Source organism: Peromyscus californicus, unplaced genomic scaffold (assembly GCF_007827085.1).
Source record: "Peromyscus californicus insignis strain IS unplaced genomic scaffold, ASM782708v3 Scaffold_22__1_contigs__length_63687245, whole genome shotgun sequence".
NCBI classification, from domain to species: domain Eukaryota; kingdom Metazoa; phylum Chordata; class Mammalia; order Rodentia; family Cricetidae; genus Peromyscus; species Peromyscus californicus.
Genome location: NW_026294525.1, coordinates 46,160,768 through 46,181,546, shown reverse-complemented (window position 1 = coordinate 46,181,546; position 20,779 = coordinate 46,160,768). Strand labels below are relative to the sequence as shown.

The 20,779-nt window shown below is 38.5% G+C and overlaps 1 protein-coding gene across 3 annotated transcripts in view; it reads left to right on the top strand.

Moving 5' to 3' along the window:
* The window catches only part of Kpna5 (karyopherin subunit alpha 5), a 59,983-nt gene that overhangs the window by 22,803 nt on the left and 16,401 nt on the right, over window positions 1–20,779 (top strand). For all 3 annotated transcript variants that reach the window (XM_052751351.1, XM_052751350.1, XM_052751349.1), the window contains 3 exons: window positions 907–1,038; window positions 2,724–2,812; window positions 13,112–13,211. In XM_052751351.1, the coding sequence (XP_052607311.1) occupies window positions 907–1,038; window positions 2,724–2,812; window positions 13,112–13,211 (321 nt within the window). The remainder of the gene's footprint in view (window positions 1–906; window positions 1,039–2,723; window positions 2,813–13,111; window positions 13,212–20,779) is intronic.

The following is a 20,779-nucleotide window of genomic DNA, read 5'->3' as shown; positions in this document are numbered from 1 at the left end:
GTATCCGATTCTGATGAAATTCACTAGTGTAATTTGGGGATAGCTCTATACTGTTTCCCACGTGGGTATTATTCTGCTAGTTCAGACTGTTTAAGTTCAAACGAGGTTCCTGTGGGACACATTGCCCTATAGGCAATTTTTATTAGGCATGCACACATTTTAAAATGTGAAGTAGATATGAGGCTTTTAAAAACTAGGGGACATCAAATGAATATACAGCTGTTTTACATTTTTAACAAATCAAAACAGTCGTCATTACTACCACACAATACAGTTGTGTTTATGTGTGTGGCTATGTTGCTCATGAGTGCCAGTGCCCTCCGAGGTCAGAGGCATCACATCTGGAGTTACAGGCAGGTTGAGACCCCAGGTTTTGGTGCTGACAGTCAAACGTGGGTTCCCTGTAAGAGCACATGCGCTCTTCACCACAGAGTGATCACTCCAGCTTCTCCCATCTTTAAAGTCATAGCTGTGCACTCCAGTTTCCACAGGTCTTCAGTAGGTTGTGACTTTACCGGTCTTCGTGAATGCATTCTCCTAAGGGATATCAAGGAGAAATTTGTAAACTTGCAGTTGCTTTCCATGTGTTTCCTTATTTACAGCTGATGAGGGCTAGTATCGCTATTGATGTTAAATATAAAATATTTCCTCAGGGTTTTTTTCCTTAGTCTTTCAGAGGTTCTGCTGTGTGAAAGATTAGCAAATGTAATAAAACCTTTTTGTTGAACAAACACCTAAATGTCTGGCATTCTAATTTTTATGTTCTTAAATGAGGTTGGGGTGACATGATCCCCCAGGAAACAAATAGCATTTATGAGTTTTTCACTCTGTTAGTAGTATCTCTATTTCTTCTTCTCTTGGGACATTTCCTTTATGCTTTCTTTTATTTCCCTTTTCATTCCTTAGTTTGAAGCTGCCTGGGCATTAACTAATATAGCCTCTGGAACTTTTCTGCATACCAAGGTAGTGATTGAAACTGGAGCTGTTCCAATTTTTATCAAACTTCTCACGTCGGAACATGAAGATGTGCAGGAACAGGTAAGTTTCTAACTCATGCCACATGTTGTATGCAGAGATTTCAATTTTCTATTGAAAATACTACTTGTAATTTTGATCTCCACTTTGACTCATTTTTATTCCTAATTTGCCTAACATTTATTTAAAATATGTTATTTTTTTTGAGTCTCAGATTAGAAGTGGGAGAGAGGACTACTTTAGCCATAATTCTGGGTTTTTGATGAGAACTGGTCTCAGCACAGGATCTACTGTTTTTATTTATGACAGAGCACATTGAGACATAAAAAGGAGTGCATCATGGATGCCTGCAAGGCTTACATCTGGAATGCTTGGACTCATTCTCTGCCTGTACAGGGCATAATTTTTCTTGAAAATAGTGTATTACTTCGATTTGAATCATTTTAATAGACTTCAGTAGTAAATTTTCAAAGTTTTTTTCTAAGAGAGAAAATCTGATAATATGATTAGACCATCCAAAGAAATTCAAGTTTTGGTACTTTTATTTTTGCTCTGCATGTTCATCTGTTGGTCTCCTGTTCCATTCATCATTTAGTTTCATGAAATTCTGTATCCACTTAACGCTAATATTGGAAGGTTTTCTTATGAGGTTACTTTTCCAAGAAAAGGTTACTAATTATCCAACACAAACTCATATTTTTCAATCATTCATTATTCACTCCTTAATTGTACATTTGCTATTTCTAGCTTACTAGTGTTAATAATATAGTTGTGAACATCATTGTGTATTGGTTCTTATGTGCTTCTGGGTTACTTGGTTACTTTAGTAAGGAAAGGAGACTACCCTGTCAAAGCATATAAAAAAATATATAGCCCCACCAACAGAGAGAGAGAGTACTTTTTTTAAAGATAGGGTGACAGGGCTTTACTATGTAGCCTTGGCTGACCTTGAACACACAGAGATCCACTTGCCTCTGCCTCCTAGGTACTGGCTAGGATAAAAGGCACACATCACATCTGCCCCCCTCTTGATAATGTTACTTCAGATAATAAGAATTATCTTCAAAGTAATTTTTTCCTTATCTTGTTTTAATTTTTTTTAAATCTTAGATCTCAAGTAGATGTTAAAAGTAATAATTCATGTTTTAAATTCTAAAATAAGACTTTCCCAGTTGAAAACATAATATGCTTTTGTATTTCCATGAAAACTTTAGAGTATGATAAAATGATAATTTTCATTTGGATAGTTCCTCATATAATTGACATTTACTACCATTTACTTTTAAAACTATACTGAACGGATTAATCTTAAATTTTTAGTCATCATCTAATTCTCATCTTAGTTATTATTTATATTTTGTCCATGTATTTTCTCTCTTACTCAAAAATCAGTACCATTCTAGCTAGAATATTCTTGGCAAAGGAGCAAATCTCTAGTATAAGTAATGAGAAAATTTGCTAGATATATTTTGTCTCTCTTGGTAGATTCAGAATAGACAGACTCGTTCAGCTCTCTTTGAAGACTACTGAAAGTTCAATGGAATGTGAGGGAAACTTCTTAAGTGCCCTTAATTTAGGATTGAAAATGCTATAGCATTGCATTTAAAATTTTCCTTTCCTTTCCTGTTTCCTTGCCTTTGTTTCTCACATGTTCTTGAAAACCATGGTTTTGTTGCTTTACTAACACTCTTAGCAGGGAGTGTCTGGCTTAGGATGTTGTCTTAAGAGCACTGTTTTATTTTTCTCAGGCTGTTTGGGCACTTGGTAACATTGCTGGTGACAATGCAGAATGCAGGGATTTTGTTTTGAATTGTGAGATACTTCCACCTCTTTTAGAGTAAGTATTTTGTTTCAGTTTATCATAATTAAGTTAATTTTGCATTTGGAAAAGAAAGCTATATACGCCTCCATTTTTATATAACAGTTAAATTCTCAAACAATGTTTTATTTTGTAATTTTGAAAGACCCCCCTGAGGAGATCTTCCCTCAGGAGAGACCCCAACCCCAGGGAACACGCCGAAACCACAGATCAGATGCAAACAGCAAGAGGGTTTATTATACAGGTACCTGGGCGACAAAGTCTCTCGGAAGACTTGCGCGCCCTCCTAGGGTAAGGGGGACTTTTTAAAGGTTTCCAGGTGCAGAAGCGCGGTTACAGAAGCGAGAGGCATAGTTACAGGGTTCCCATTGGTGGATTCAATTAAGGTCAGGGTGAACTCTTAAACTTCTCGGGAATTTGATGTGTGTGGCTGACTTGGCCTTGTGGGTGTTTTCCCAGCCCAACTGTTGATTCCCCAAGGTCGGGTAGCTAACCACAGATGTCTTATTTTGACTCAACGGTTTTTCTCCCAAGGCTGGGTGGCTGACCACAGCTCTCTTTCCCAAGGCCAGGTGGCCAGCCACAGTCATGACCTCCCTGTTTTCCCTGCCTTGCAGAATGGCGTTCCTTAGGCTGAGTAAAAGCTTGCTATGAGTGGGGTCTTTCAATTTTTACTTATGATTTGCCAGGCCTAAAGTTACTTGAAAGTAGGTAAAACCAGGAAAAAAAAAACAAAAACAAATTGTATTCTTTTTTAAAATGTCTTTTATGATGCCAGGAAGTGGTGGCGCATGCCTTTAATCCCTGTACTCGGGAGGCAGAGGCAGGCGGATCTCTGTGAGTTGAGGCCAGCCTGGTCTATAGAGCAAGTTCTAGCACAGCTAGGGATACACAGAGAATCCTTGTGTATGCGTGTGGCGCGTGTGTACACACACACACACACACACACACACACACACACACACAGAGTCTTCTGTGTTCTCTTAATCTGTACTTATTAGTAGTCATCACTTACTTGATGACTTCAGTGCTAAAATAATTCTAACAAGGATATATACTACTTTATAATATAATAACAATTAAGTGGTTCCATAGCATGAAATTTTTTTTTAAGATTATAAATATTATGTATATATTGTGTGTGTATTTGGGGACAGGGGTGTGTGCACATGACTACACTTGTCCATGGAGGCCAAAGGAGGGTGTCAGACTTCTGAAACTAGAGTTATATATAGGAAGTTGTGAGCTAGGATCTGAACTCAGGTCCTCTGCAAGAACAGCAAATACTCTTAGCCACTGCCCTGTTTTTCCAGGGCCTCATAAAATGGAGTCTTTAACACTGAAATACTGAAACAAATTGTGTATTCATGATGTCTGCAGAATTTTATATTTGTTTTTGAAATGTCTGCATTACAATGACCATAAGAGATTTTTGTTTTAGTGCTTGACAGTTACTTTTTACTCAAGGTGACTGAGCAAGTGGTTTCTTCTCTGGCTGCTTTACTTACAAAATTTATCTTTTTTTTTTTTAAGATTTATTTATTATATATACAGTGTTCTGTCTGCCTATATTCCTGCATGCCAGAAGAGGGCACTATATCTCATTATAGATGATTGTGAGCCACTGTGTGGTTGCTGGGAATTGAACTCAGGACCTCTGAAAGAGCTGTCAGTGTTCTTAAACTCTGAACCATATCTCCAGCCCGAGATTTATCTTTATTTATGTGTGTGTCAGTGTTGGGAGCATGTTCATGTGAGTGCAGGTGCCTGAGGACAGAGGAGGGTATCAGAATTTCTAGAACTGGGGTTACAGTGGTTGTGAACTATTTGATATGGGTGCTAAGAACTGAACTTCAGTCCTCTGGAAGAGCAGCAAGTGCTCTTAAATGCTGAGTGTCTTAGCTGTTTGACATTTAAAAATAATCATATTATAATCTAAGGTCCTTTAAAAAAAACCTACAGAAATTGTTTGAAAGAGAGATTTCTGTATACAGGCTAATTAGCATTCACTGAAAGGTTCACTAGGTTAAATGTCAGTGATGAGTATTATGAAAGAAAAAAAACTAATCAAAGAGATGATTAGAAGAAAAATAACTGTCATTCTGTGGCATTCTCCATCCTTTTCGGGGAGGAATTAAATAGAATAAATTTAAACATTTAGATTAGTGTGCAACCCTTTGTTCTAATAAACAACATGGAAATGATTTCTTGACATGACAATACAATTAAACTTAATTAAGAACCAGTTGCTTGCCATGGAAATGATTTCTTGACATGACAATACAATTAAACTTAATTAAGAACCAGTTGCTTGCAGGTCACTGAATTGTTTGCTACAATTTACTGCTGTGGACTTACTTTTTTGTCATTGTCCTTTCCATGTGACATTTTTCTGATCTGATTATTTGATTTGTGGATTAACTGAGCATTTTGTTTCTTTTTATGCTTTGGGTGCTATTTCTCTAGGAAATTTATCAGATTGGTAGCAGTTTATGAAGTAGTAAGCACTTGTTAGCTTCTGGTCTCTTAAACGTTCTACAGAAGTCTTTGTTGATGCTGACTGAGCAAATCTAAGAAAGAACAACCCCCCCCCCCCACACACACACACACTATCTAGCTGTGTACTGCTGGAAGTTTACATAATGCATTTCACAAAGAATGTCTGAAAATACAAGAGTTTCATTATAAAATTTGACCACAGAAATTGAAAATTTCATTCAGAATTTGAGAAGTGTGTCATAGTGAGGCACACCTATAATCCCTGCACTTGGGAGGTGGAGGCAGAAAGATCAGGAGTTCAAGGTCATCCTCTGCCATATGAATCCCTGTCTGGGGGAGAGGACAAACAAAATATTGGAAAGTTTAAAAAGAAATAAAATAAATAGTGCTAGCTACCAGATGTTGTCACTAGATGAAAAATGATGATGAATTATTTGTCTGTTACATTGAAATTCATTTTGCTAAGCCGAGCGGTGGTGGCTCACGCCTTTAATCCCAGCTCTCGGGAGGCAGAGGCAGGCGGATCTCTGTGAGTTCGAGGCTAGCCTGGTCTCCAAAGCGAGTTCCAGGAAAGGCGCAAAGCTACACAGAGAAACCCTGTCTCGAAAAACCAAAAAAAAAAAAGAAATTCATTTTGCTAATATTTAAGTAAATATACATTTTCTAATAATGTGTAATTTGATCATTCATGATTGAAGTTTTATTTATTTTTTTGCTAATTTGATTCTTAGTAAATGTAAGTCTTAGTTCTATAGACTATGCTAAAAACTTTATTTAAATGTAATTTAGCTTTATAATTTTGTATTTCTTCACAATAACATATTAAATCAAGATAAATACATAATTGGTTTGCCAATTTCCTCCCTCAAGCGTAGTCTGGCTTCTTAACCTGTTTTCTTTTGCTTTGCTTGTGTCAGTGGAATTGCGTACCCACAGAAAAGCCTAAAATATTTGCTGAAAATACTTGCTATAGTATAGTATAAAAAGGAAAAAGTTTTATTACTTTTGTTTTAAAATGAGATGTATTCTTTAGAGGCTTCATCCACTTATAAGAAAATCTTCAAACAGTGTTTAGTTTGTTTTTAAATACAGATAACATAGACTTTACCATTTTATCTGTGATGGTGAATACTGATTGTCGACTGGAGAGGATCTAGACTAACCTCAAGACAAACTTCTGTGCATGCTTGTGATAGAGTTTCTAGATTGCATTGACTGAAGTTGGAAGACTCAGTTGAGGTGGTACCGTTCCATAGACTGGGATCCTGGGCTGAATAAACATGACAAATGAGCTGCGTGCCAGTATTCAACATTCTCTGCTTCCTGACTGTACATGCTGACTTCTCTGTGTTGAGAAATGCCAGAGCTTCCTCATGATGAACTTTACCCTCACATTGTGGCCTGAAATAAACCCTTTCTTCCTTAAGATTTTTTTTTCTTTTTTAGATAGTGTCTCATACTTGGCTGATCTAGCTTGTAACTCGGTACGTATCCGAGGATAGCCTCATGGCAGTCCTCCTAACTCAGCCTCTTGTGCTGGGATTACAGGATGAATGAGCTGCTGTGCCCAGCTCAGTTTAACCACACTGAATATGCTTTCATGCAGTGGCATCAAGTATATTTCTGCTGTTAACACAATTATCAGCACTGTCTCCTTTCTGAATTTTTATTCAGCTCAGAGACCTAATGCTCATTAAGCATTCACATCCCAGTTCTGCACCACCCTTGGGAACTAAAATGTGTTTGATGCCGTTACCTTTTCTGGCTATGTCATAAGTTGAATAAACAACATGATCTTTGTGTCCTGCTCGTTTCTCTTAGTTTATTGTTTTCACCTGCATTGTTTCCTGTAGTGGTATTTGTTTTGTGGCTGAATAACACTCCGTTTTTGCAAAAAGTAATTGCCATTTTGAATCTGCAAATTGCTTTCTGAATAATATTAAGTGTTTAAAAAGAAAAACATGGCATGCAATATAATTTATTTAGATCTTTAAATATTTTGTAATCAATTTTAATCAACTCTTATGCCTTGATTAAATATATTCTAAGGCAGTCTCTAGTTTACATTGATTGAACGTATGCTTGATTGGTTTGATGGTTTAACAGTGCAGTACATTGATGGAAGCTGTGTTTTGACTGTTGACCTTTTCCTGGATCAGCACTATGTGAGTGGTATCTCGTGATTCCAGGCAGTAGTGGCAAACTGCAGCTGCTAGTTAGCCATAAGATGAGAGCAAGCAACAGATCCTCTGGAGAGTACTGGGTTGCTAAGCTGTTTGGGTAGGTATGTTAGTTTTCTATCATTGTGATGAACTTGTCGGGAGGAAAGGTTTATTTTTGGCTCACAGTCTCAGAGGCTTAGGTATAAGATTACTTAGCAGAGTTGCTTTGTATCTCTACAGAGACAGCATTATCACAGGGATGTGTGGTAGGGTGAAACTGCTGACCCAGTGGTCCAGAAGCAAACTTAACATGCAGAAAGGGCCAGAGTCCCCAAATCTTGAAGTCATTCCTCCAGTGACTTAATCTATTTCTACTGTGTACCACCTCCAAAAGGTTCTATTATCACTTGAATCTTTAGCATGAAATTTGGAGACTATTTAAGATCCAAACATACTAATAGGTTAGATGCATTTTATATGTTTTCTTCTTGCAGTGTTTTTAAGTTGTAATGGATTTAGTCATTCATAACCCAAGAACATCTTTATATTTTTACTGTAAAAAAAGCTTATTCATAGGAAATATATGGGAATTCAGTTAATTTAAGGTGTTGATTGTGTACCCTACAACTGTGTGAATTGACTTATTATAACTTGTAGGGTTTTTTTTTTTGCCTCTTTTAGACTGGGTCTTAATATGTGTTTCTACAGATCATTAGGTTTCTGTATATAAGATTATATCACATGTAAATAGAAATAGTTTCATTTTCTGTCCTCCAGTTTTCCTTCTATCTTGTTGAAATTATTTCCTTTTATTTTTGTTGTTTGTTTTTATTATGAAAGAATGTTGGGTGCCTTTAATTTTTTTTGTATCAGTGATCATGTTTTCTTTATCCCATTAATGTGGTTTATTACATTGATAATCATGTATTGAACCATCCTTGAATTCCTGGAATAAAATCCTATCAGGTGATACTCTTTAATAATTTGAATTATGAAATGAAATTTCCTGGAATTAATTTTCCTAGAATTTTATTGTAAAATTTTATATGTACATTCATAACAAATATTGGTCTATAGGTTTGCCTTGCCTTTGCTTTGAGGGTGACATTGAATTCTTCCTTAATGCTTCATAGTATTCAGTAGTGAAGCCAGAGTGAGTGACTTGTTAGAAGCTCATTCTGAGTCTTTTTCCTTTATTGGCTTAAAATTGTATAAAGTTATTTTCCTTTTGACTATTTGAGGTAGTATAATTATCATCTTAAACTAACAACAATTTTGCCTGGAATTTTCACTGGTTTAGTTTAAGAAATTATCTAAAACTCAGCTCTGTCCTTCCCTCTAAGTTGTTACTGGCACAAGTGAAGTCATTATATATTGTGGTCTAATGCTAAATTATCTTTTAAGTCACCTAGGGAAAAGCGTCTAGCTCATTCACATGTCATGATCTTTAGTAATGTTCCTTATTTGTGTGGTTTTAGCCATTCTGGATTGGCCTTTTATTTCAGCCTGAAAGATTTCCTTTAGCCAATCTTGTGAAGCAAACCTGCCATTGATGATCTTCCTTGACATATAAAATTGACAAGGAATCCCTGCTTTCTCCTGAAACACTGACAAAGGGATAGTGGTTCTAGATAGAGTGTTGAATGACTCTTTTAATTTCAGCACCATAAATATGTCATCCCATTGCCTCTGTCCTCCTCTATATGAGAAAACAGTTGTTACCAGTGAGCCTTTGGACACACCGTGGGCTACTTGTTCCTTCGCATCTGATAGTTTCCTCATTAGGCTTTTGAGACTTTGATTGTGTGTCCTAGTGTGGATTTCTTTGAGTTTGTTCTTGGAATTCTCCCTTTCTTGGTTTGCTGATACAAATATTCTTTCTGCTCTGTTTCTTCTCTCCATCTTGTACTTCCATTATGCATATATTGGTAGGATTGATTATGTCCCATGGATATCTTAAATTCTCTCTATATTTTTGTCTTCCATTTATTTCTCAGACCCCCATCATTTGAATTAGACTGCCTTCAGATAATACATGGATTCTCTCTGCCTGTTCATATCTGCTGTTGAAAGCCCTTAGTGAATTTTTAATTTCAAACCTATACTTTCTGTTAGTATTTTATAATTTTCATATTGATAATTTTCTATTTGTTCATTGTTTTCCTTTCACTAAGAATCCTTTAGTTTTTAGTGTAGTATTTAAGTATTTATGGTAAAATCCAATGTCTAATTCTTTTTTTCTTTTTTCTTTGTATGCCTCTTAATTCTGTTATGTATTAAGTGACACAATATTATTTGGACATATTTGACACAATATTATTTTGACACAAAATTATTAAGCATGCTGTTTACTGTACAAGAGAAGCCACGAGGCACAACAAAAACCCACTATAAGAGTTCATTAAGGGAAGGGAACAGAAGGGGTGTGCTTAGGCCTATGGAATGACCGTGCAGGAAGAGAGGGAAGGAATAGGTGCAACCTGCTTTTATAGACGCCCCCCTCCACATGTGCATGTGGGCTTATAAAGCTATGCCAAGCCTGCACATGCACATAGATTACATGACCACGCTGTGCTCAGATCATGTAATGTAGGATGTAAGACCCTCAGATGACTAAGCATCTTGCCTGGCTACTGGACAATGCATGTGTGGTCCTGTAGCTGGGGGAGTGGCCAGGAATTCTAACAAATTCCTTGTTGAAAACTGCACATTTTGATTATAATAGAACACATATTATCTTCTCTTGGGTTCTAATGATCCTTATTGTAGTTGCTTGTTTAAAGTTTTTTTTTTTAAAGTTAACTTTGTAAAGCTTGTGTTGTTGGATATTTATAGTCTCTAGTGTTTCTGTGCTTTTAGCTTAGTGGGACTTATGGCTTAACAGCATTTTAAATATTTGAAGGCATAAAAAGAAGGGGGTGGTTTTGAAAATTAGTTTTGTTCAATTTACTTTATGTGAGTGTTTTGCCTGCATGTCTGCCTGTGTACCACCTATGTACTTGGTGTCCGCAGAGATCAAAAGAGGGCAGTCGAATCCCCTGGAACTGGCATTACAACTGGTTGTGAAGAATCACTGGTTGTGAATCACCGTATAGATGCTGGGACTCAAACCTGGGTCTTCTGCAGGAGCAATAAGTGCTCTTAGTGGCTGAGCTAACTTTCTAGCCCTTGAAAAAAAGAGGTTTTAAAAATTGTCTTCGTCGTCGTCAGCCATGTGTCACTTAGCTGCACCAAATACCACCACTGTGACTCAGCACATTATGCTAAGCCTGCAAATCAGGCGATAGCTGGGGCCTTCCCAGTGTCTTCCTGAGTGTGTCCTCTGACCAGAAGATGTGTGACTATCTAGACGTCTGCTACACCAAAGCTCTTCTAACGGCTTATTCCCCCAGAGTATTTCATGCCCTGGTTTTCTCTTCCATGTTTTCAGTGTCTTCCATTTGCCCTATATTCTTTGCTCTAGGTTTCTACATCTTATTAAGAGACATTTAGCTACTTTTCCACCTCTAGCAAGTTCTCAGATAGGCAAAATAAAAACCAACACACGTTGTATCCATTTTTTAGGGTCCCCAGGAAGCTGGCACCACATGTAAAAGCACTTGGAAACAAGGTATATGCTCTTAGTCTGCTTGTTCTGGAACAGGGACCCTCCAGAGAAAAAGATTCCATTTTAAAGTCAGCTGCCAGGCTAGAGAGATGGGTTTGAGCAAGGATAAATTAAAATACAAGAAAGGTTCATTGATACATTTCAGTCCTTCAGTGGCTGTAAACTTTTGACTGTCTTCCAGAATTCTGACAAAGTTGATAAGAACAGTGTTTACAACTTGTTGTTGTTGTTTGCTATTTGTTTGTGGTGCTTCTGGGAGGGGGAAGCTTCTTAGGGTTCTCTTCTTTGCCATTTTTGCTGATGTCATTACAAAATGGGATTTTTTTTTCCCTCAACCTAGGGTCTCACTATACCTAGCAGGTTTGTGAAGGTCTGTAGCAGCTCAAAAAACTCCTGAAATTACCCAGCTAATTTTGCTGTGTGTGCTCTTTTTCTAAGGTATTAAAGACTTAGTATGATGTCACCACGGTCCATACCTCCCTAAAAGTTTAAAAAAACAACAACAACAAAAAAAACCCCACAAAACTACATTAGGGAATCTCCCGTTGTTCATTTAGTGTGTGCCTGTAGGGTTCAGAGAACAGCTTGTTGAAGTCAGTTCTCTGCCTCCATCATATGGATCTTGTGGATGGAACTCCAGTAGTCAGGCTTAGTGGCTAGTGCCTTCCTACTAATTCATCTCACTATCTTGGGAATCTCCTATTTAGACATAATTAACATATAAAAAGGCTGGGCTTGCAGTTTCAGAGGGTTAGAGTTTGTCATGGCAGAGAGAAGGCATGGAGCAGCAGCTAGGAGCTCACATTCCTGGAGTGGTGGAAGGCTGTTGGAAGCCTCAAGTACACCCCTAAGTGGTACACCTCCCCCACCTAGGCCTCACCTCCTAATCCTTCCCAGATAGCCACGGGTTGGGGGGAACCTAAGTGTTAGGGTCCTCAAGAAGTCCCATAAAAGACCACCAGACCCTTATGCAGTCAACAAGAGCATTTATTTACTCTACCGGCACATGAGGGGTCCTTCACCTGTACAAAATGGCAACGATGACAAGAGGAATGTGCAGGCTCCTTTTAATCACAGCTAAGGGGAGTTTTAGAAGCAGTTGGGTCATCCTGTCTATGATTGGCAACTATGGCAAGTGGCAACTATGTTAGTACATTTCTAATTGGCTAGGGCTAGCAGCTGGCTAGGGCTACATTTTTACCATCTTTGGGCAAGTTTGGTCAAGCTCCAAGGGGTGGTGGGTATAGAGGATTTGTCACTATTTGTTCATTGCCTTGAGACAATGTAGGGGATGGCCCAGGCTTGGTCCCTGCTGTCTCCCTCATCCCTGCTGTCAGGGGCATTGAAGATTGATTATTCATTGTTCGTGGTTCTTTCAGAAACTGCTTGCTCAGTCTCAGGAAATGGAAACTGAGGCCTGATGTCTGGCAGAAGACTGAGCAAGCAGCCTGTTATGGCATCTGCTTGGCTCTCTCATTGAGTAATCAAATATATGAGCCTGTGGGGGCCAGTCTCATTCAAACCAGCAGAATAATGAAGTGTGTTGTATGTGTAGGGAAACTGTTAATAACTTCATAGGGAGCTCAGAGAAGAGACATTCTTATTTCAGATACTCAGTTTCTTAAAATATATCAGGATTCAGTGCAAGCCAGTTTTAACAACACACGTTGTAAAACCTGTTAAAATGCAAACCAAGAACTTCTTTTACCAATAGCTGACCTTCACTTACTTTGACACTATATTTCCTGCTTCTTGATTTTGTATAATGTAGTATTTTCGTTATTTTAACGAAAGTAATCTTGTACATTTCTTCTGACATCCATTATTTTCAGTCTGTTATGATTTAAGTGTTTAGCTCTTAGATTCAGACTTGAGAAAATAGAACTATAATAATTTTAATGAAACTATAGTGAATTTTAAGTTCACCTTTTCTGTTTTATCAGTTTAAATATCTTATAAAGTCTATCAAAGAGAATTTAGTTATTACAAGAAAATAGTTGAAATGGAAAAGTGAATCTAAAATGACAGTTCTTTTTCTTTTCTTGGCAGGTTATTAACAAATTCAAACAGACTTACAACCACCAGAAATGCTGTGTGGGCCCTCTCAAATTTATGTAGAGGCAAAAACCCTCCTCCTAATTTCAGTAAGGTATGAGTAAAATATACAAGTTAAGAAATCTGTTTCCATAAGTAAGTTTCTTTATGATAAGATTTTTTGAGGTTGAGTAGACTCTTGATTTTTGTTATTTTCTCTATTAACTTGACTCTATTTATACATTCAGCAAATTAAATAAATTTATAAATTGCTAGTCTTCTTTTGCCTCTAGTTCATCTGGCCAGAAACTCCACTGTAACCAGATGTCTGTATGTCTTAGAGTTGAATTAGAAATGTTTGTAGTTTAGTTCTTTTCATTTTTAGGAAATTGAAGTTGTTCCCCAACCCCCATACGATTAAGGTAGTTGTCCAGATCCACTGTTAGGTAATTGAAAATGGAAAATGACACAGAGACTTTGGGATAAATTATCTGACATTCTCACTGGCTGGTACTTTCTGAAAAAAGTTCAGCACCATAACCATAAAGAGACCTGCATGCACATATCACCCTTTTATCACCTGGTTTATTGCAATAGCTTTCTAGCAAATCATCTTTCTATTTTATTTTTTGCCCAGCTATCATTTTTTTTTTTGTTCCCAAGAAAGCAACAAGAATAATCTATAACTTCGAAACTACACCTCTGTTCCTAGTGGCTGCCTATGTTTTATTCAAAGAACAAGATACTTTTTTTTATTTTATATTTTTAAATAAAATGTAATTTTACAAAACAATTCAGTTCTACATATCAGCCATGGATTCCCTTGTTCTCCCCCGTCCCGCCCCCCTCCCCTTCCTCCCAGCCCACCCCCCCATTCCCACCTCCTCCAGGGTAAAGCCTCCCCCGAGGACTGAGATCAACCTGGTAGACTCAGTCCAGTCAGGTCCAGTCCCCTCCTCCCAGGCCGAGCCAAGCGACCCTGCATAAGCCCCAGGTTTCAAGCAGCCAACTCATGCCATGAGCACAGGACCCGGTCCCACTGCCTGGATGCCTCCCAAACAGATCAAGCCAATCAACTCTCTCACCCATTCAGAGGGCCTGATCTAGTTGGGGGCCCCTCAGCCATTGGTTCATAGTTCATGTGTTTCCATTCATTTGGCTATTTGTCCCTGTGTTGTATCCAACCTTGGTCTCAACAATTCTCACTCATATAAACCCTCCTCATTCTCACTAATTGGACTCCCAGAGATCCACCCAGGGCCTAGCCATGGATCTCTGCATCCAGATCCCTAAGTCATTGGGTGGGGTTTCTAGCACGACAATTAGGGTGTTTGGCCATCCCATCACCAAAGTAGGTCAGTTCAGGCTGTCTCTCGACCATTGCCAGCAGTCTGTTGTGGGAGTATCTTTGTGGATTTCTGTGGGCCTCTCTAGCACTTTGCTTCTTCCTATTCTCATGTGGTCTTCATTTACCATGGTCTTCTATTCCTTGTTCTCCCTCTCTGTTCTTGATCCAGCTGGAATCTCCCGCTCCCCCAAGCTCTCTTTCCCTCGACCCTTGCCCTTCATTTCCCCCACTCATGTCCAGGCTGTTCATGTAGATCTCATCCATTTCTCTGTCATTGGGTGATCCCCATGTCTTTCTTGGGGTCCTGTTTTCCAGGTAGCCTCCCTGGTGATGTGAGTAGCAGTCCAGTCCTTGTTCCACATCTAATATCCTCCTGTGAGTGAGTACATACCATGTTTGTCTTTCTGAGTCTGGGTTACCTCACTCAGGATGATTTTTCTAGATCCATCCATTTGCCTGCAAACCTCATGATGTCATTGTTTTTCTCTGCTGAGTAGTATTCCATTGTGTATATGTACCACATTTTATTTATCCATTCTTCAGTTGAAGGGCATGTAGGTTGTTTCCAGGTTCTGGCTATTACAAACAATGCTGATATGAACATAGCTGAGCAAGTGCTCTTGTGGTATGATTGAGCATTCCTTGGGTATATGCCCAAGAGTGGTATAGCTGGATCTTGGGGGAGATTGATTCCCAGTTTTCTAAGAAAGCGCCATATTGATTTCCAAAGTGGTTGTACAAGCTTGCATTCCCACCAGCAGTGGAGGAGAGTTCCCCTAGCTCCACATCCTCTCCAGCATAAGCTGTCTTCAGTGTTTTTGATCTTAGCCATTCTGACAGGCATAAGGTGGTATCTCAGAGTTGTTTTGATTTGCATTTCCCTGATAATTAGGGATGTTGAGCAATTCCTTAAATGTCTTTCAGCGATTTGAGTTTCCTCTGTTGAGAATTCTCTGTTTAGTTCTATAGCCCATTTCTTAATTGGACTGTTGGGCATTTTGATGTCCAATTTCTTGAGTTCCTTATATATTCTGGATATCAGTCCTCTGTCAGATGTGGGGTTGGTGAAGACCTTTTCCCATTCTGTAGGCTGTCGCTTTGCCTTGTTGACCGAAGATATTTTTGTTAAATGCCCTGTCCGAATTGTCATGCACCAGTCCACTGTGACCTCCCTGACTTGTGTCCTGTTTGCCATCTCTCTTTACTTTCTGCCCTCCCTAGACTGTTGGCTGCCCCTCAGATTCATTCTCTCGGTTTAAAACAACTAAGAAATGATTCTTAGGACTTTTAGCCTTCGGACTTCCTTCCATTTTTAAATGTTATGAAGATCTGTATTAGTAACTTTACTGTTGCTGTGACCATGACCAAGACAACTTACAAAAGAAAGCATTTACTAGGACTTATGGTTTCATAGGGTTAGAGTCCATGATGTCAGAGCAAAGTAAGCAAGCCGCAAACATGTTGGTGATAAGAAGTTGAGAGCTCATATCTTTATTCACAAGCAGGAGACGGCACACTGGGAATGGCAAGAGTCTCCTCCTCCAACAAGGCCACACCCCCAATCCTTTCCAAAACAGTTCCAGTTCCACCAATTGGGGACTAAGTCTTCAAACATGAGCCTATGGGGGCCATTGTCATTCAAGCTCCCACAGGATTCAAATTCTTTTATTATATGACTTACATGTAATAATACTAGATTAAAATTTTAAACTATGAAAAGTTTAAATATTTATTTCACTTATAACAAACCAATTACATGTTCAGTAATACTTTTCACAAAAAGCATGTTTCAAAAGAAGAGAAATTTTATAAGAAGAGTAGTCCTGAGAGTGTCTGTTTTGTGTGGGTCTGCTGATTGAACTTAGAACCTTTTGTCCTGAACCATCGAGCTACATCCTTAGCCTTTTGTTGTTGTTTTGAGACAGGGTCTACTATGTGGCTCAGTGTGGCCTGACACTCACTGTGTAAACCAGGTTGGCTTGGGTCTCACAGAGAGAGATTCATCCGACTCTGCCTCCCCTGTGCTGGGGGTAAAAGTGTGTACTGCATGCCCAGCCAGCGCTTTGTTTTCTGACTAGGGGCTTGCTATGTTGCTCAACTACGCGTGTACTGTTTGTAGGCTTCTTGCTCATGCCTCTGAAGTGCTGGAGTTGCAGGTGTGTGCCACAAGTCTCACTTGTCTCTGTGCTAATTTGCTGTGCTGTGTTGTTTTAGCTGAAGAATATGATGTTTGTTTGGATAGTTGAAAGGATGTTGTTTGATACTATACCAAAACTTGAAGTGGTATGCTTATTTGAGATAAGCCCTCACTGTGTAACCTTTGCTGGGCTGGAAATGTTAAACCAGGCTGCCCTGGCTTGGGGTAAAGGCATGTGTTAAAACCCATCAGAGCGGTAGTTTCTTAGAAGTTTCTCTCATTGAGGAGTTTAAAATTCCACCAGTGAACTTTTTCTTTTCTAGTACATTCAGATCCATCAGTCTTACCTTGAATTTGAAGAGTCTTTTTCTCACACATGATCTTAGAACACTGTGCTTTGGCCATTTGGAAAATATGGTTCCTTAAAATATAAAAAAAAATATATATATATAAACCATCAGTACTAGCAAGCCGTCAGACTCAAAAGGGAAGATGCAAGTTTTCTAAAATTCTCATTTTTGAAATCTGGAAGTTATCATTGGCAAGAAATACAGTCAGTTGTAGTTCTTAAAATGACAGACTCACTTTGTAGTTTCTAAACTATCCTCCAGATACTTAAGACTGAATAAGGATTAAGTCATTCAGGTAGAAATGTCGGTCAGTGAGGAAAGTAGCTAATCCAGTATGCGACTCAATCATGAGAGTGCTTGTTCAGACCACCCAAGTATTTCTGTGAGTAGAAGTGTTATGTAGACGTTTCTCATTTCATCTGATAAATTATTCATGGAAGGCATATGCGCAAGCGGTGAGTTTATTGAAATTTTTATTTTTTACGCATAATTCAAGGTGTTTCTTAAATGGACTCTTTCAAATGTTCCTTTTTGTTGGAGGTGAAGAATATAATGATGTGTAATGAAGTTTGCTACTTCTGCCCTGGATTGTGTCCAGGTTCCAACAATTTTACCCACCATTTACTTTTTATCCATTAGTTTAAATGTCACCAAAGTAAATATTTTACTATTAATTATAAAAATAGTTTTGAGATCACACCCCCACTAAAAATGTTTCAGGAATTTCCTCTCCTGGTCCTCCGATGACCTACTGTTCCACTGTTCTACCACACAAGGCAGCTTGCCTGTTCTTACAGTGGGACTTGGCTGCTTCTCTTCTTTAAGATATGTGTGTGTGTGTGTGTGTGTGTGTGTGTGTGTGTGTGTGTGTGTGTGTCTGTCTGTGTGTGTCTGTCTGTCTGTCTGTCTGTGTCTGTGGAGACCAGAAGAGAGTGTCAGGAGTTAGCAGGTGTGAACTACCTGGTGTGGGTACTGGGTGACTCCATCTGCAAGAGCAGTGTTGCCATCAACTCATCTCTGCAGCACCTGGGCTGACTCTCCCGTCGCCTTGGCTTATGAAGTGCTGACTGGGAGCTCTCTACTGACTAATGCAGCACTTAATATTGATATCCGTCATAGCCGCCCTGAGGTTTGCTCACCCCATTATTTTACTTTTTTTTCTTTTGACATAATATGTTACTTATATTAATTTAAAGTAAATCTTCTCCCATTTAAATGTAAACCCCACATTGTAATAGACTTTTGGATAAGATAAATTTTGTGGTTGTGTAAGACTTTCTGTTGCTTACTTTATGACCTTTTATTTCTTATGTGCATCACATTTTCAGTGATTATCTCTCTTAGTCTTTGGTTGCTCATGTTTACCCAGAGTTCTGTCCTCTCTCATTAACCTCTGTCTGATGACAGATTTTTTTCTAGTGTCTTTTTCTTTGGATTGTTTTGTTTTCTTTATGGGTGCTGTCCTCAGCCTCAATTATCTGTTGATCCTTAGCTTTGGATAGATTTAGGACTAAGACACAAAACTCACTAGAAAATGGGTGTATGTATACAGCCTGTTATCTCATGAGCCTTGATATGGGATGATTAATTGGGCAGTGAGACCTTAGTATCTTTTTTTTTTTTTGAAACCTTAGAATCTTTAAGGAACTTCATTTAGAGTGTTTTCTGAGTGTGTTGTGCTTTCCAGAAACAGATGTTGCATTCTTTTGCTAGACGATAAGGTTTCGTGTAGGTAACACAGCTAGGTCCTGGAGTGGAAGAGAGGTTGTCACATGCTTTCTGATCCCTTCATGGCTTTGTTTCAGCCTTCCCTCTGCCTGACACCCACTCCCTTTGCATGGCTCACATTTTGTTGTCCCTTTGTCCTAAAGTAAAACCCCAGTGTTTGTCTTTGAATGCTAGTCACCTCCCTGTTGATGGAGGACACAGGGTCTGAGCTCTAGTCAATGTTCTCTCTTTCCCTTCCTTGCAGCTCAGTGTCTCCTGTCTTCTGTGGCACCAGGGGACCATTTTTTTAAAGGCATTTTAAAAAGTACTGGGGAATAAATTGGCTTTTTCTGGCACTTCTCTCTTTAAGTGTTGGTTGTTGGCTTTCTGTTTGTTCTGTTCTGTTTTGTTTTGTCTTTGTCAGTCATTTTTTATTAATTTAGTCATTGTGGGCAAGATTTTTAAGTATCTACTGATTTCCTCAAAGATAAATTTATGTTACTCTTCCTTGCTTCTGACAAGACTATGGGACAGAATTGTTTTTAACTTGATTGTATAAACTCTAGAGCTTTGTAGGTTGGTTTGGTTGGTTGTTTTTGACATAGTATCACTATGCAATCCTGGCTGACCTGAAACTCATAGAGATCCACCTGCCTCTGCCTCTTAAATGCTATGATTAAAGACATGTGTCACAACACCTGACCCTAGTTCTTTGTTTTTTAATTCCACGAAAGTGTATATATCAGCTATCCTGAGTTTTTTAAATTTAGAAATCTCTATAGTTAAAAAAAAAAAAAAAACAAAACAAAACTGTTCCAGTGGGGGATTAGAGCTCACAACCATCTGTCAGTCCATTTCCAGGTGATCCGATGCCCTTTCCTGGTCTCTGAGGGCAACAAGCACACAAGTGATGGATAGACATACATGCATACATGCAGGGAAACACCCATACACATAAAAAATGAAGTAAAATATAGGTAAAGCAAACTGTTTGATGCATTTCCCTTTTTCATGGAGGTTGTTGGCACAGGTGGAGGCATGGTTATTGAGGAAGGATCCAATTGTGCTAATTCTGTTTACTAACTTATGGATGGACACATGTGTTTTCTAAGCCAGTTTCTGTATCCTTAGAGGAAGGATGCAGCAAAAACAAAAGCAGTTTCAGAAGATATAGTTCATGTACTGTTTCAGTCTTCAGAGGTACAGGGGAAAGTAACATTAAAACATTGTAATTCTTTTTAACGTTGCCATTTGTAACATATGTACTGCTACCATGATCTGTAGTTTTGATTTCTGAGTTTTCAACTACTCCTGGTGCAAACATGGCAAATGGGAAACCCAAAAATAAGTAATTCATGAGCCTTACATTGCATTCCTTTCTATATACCATTACAAGACCTTTGCTCTCCTACCCTGTTACAAACACTTTTTGATCATGCTGTGAAGTGCTTCTCTTCTAAATGGAAATATGAAAATTTTCGGACTAATAAGAAAAGAAAAAGTTATATTGAGGTTGCTGAAATCTATGTTAAGAGAAAAATCATGTGTCCATAAAATGATAAAGAACTAAAATGAGTCATGTTAATTTTGTTGTTGAAACTTCAACCTCAGTGCCTGGCAAGGGCTTGGCTAACCTAGAAAGCTATTACATCTGTGTCTATGTGTATAGGAAAACAATACAGACCTATGCATGATCCCAGGCACCCACTGGTGGCTTAGGATGTATCTTCACCAGAGAAGGAATGAGAATGGAAGCCACTACTCTATCTCCTATCTGAGGGATAAGATTAAGGGCTTTGTGAGGTTGCCAGCTAAAAAAATTCAAAGTAAGTTGGGAAGAGACTCAGTACTGGTCATGGGGGACAAGAGCTGATATTTGAGTAATTCCTGTATGCCAGGCATTGTTCTTAGCTACATGCATTCTTGCACATCCGACAGTTCTTTATTATGTCTGTTTTACAAGTGAAGAAATTTGGATATATGGATAATAGGTAATTTTTTTCATGCCACAGAGGTTAGCAAATAGTATTTGAATTAGAGTTGTCTGACAAGAAAATAGCAAAGATCACAGAATTGACCAGATTTAATATTCCGTTTCACAGACTTGGAAACAGTCATTGAGAGCTGTAAAGTGCCTTGCT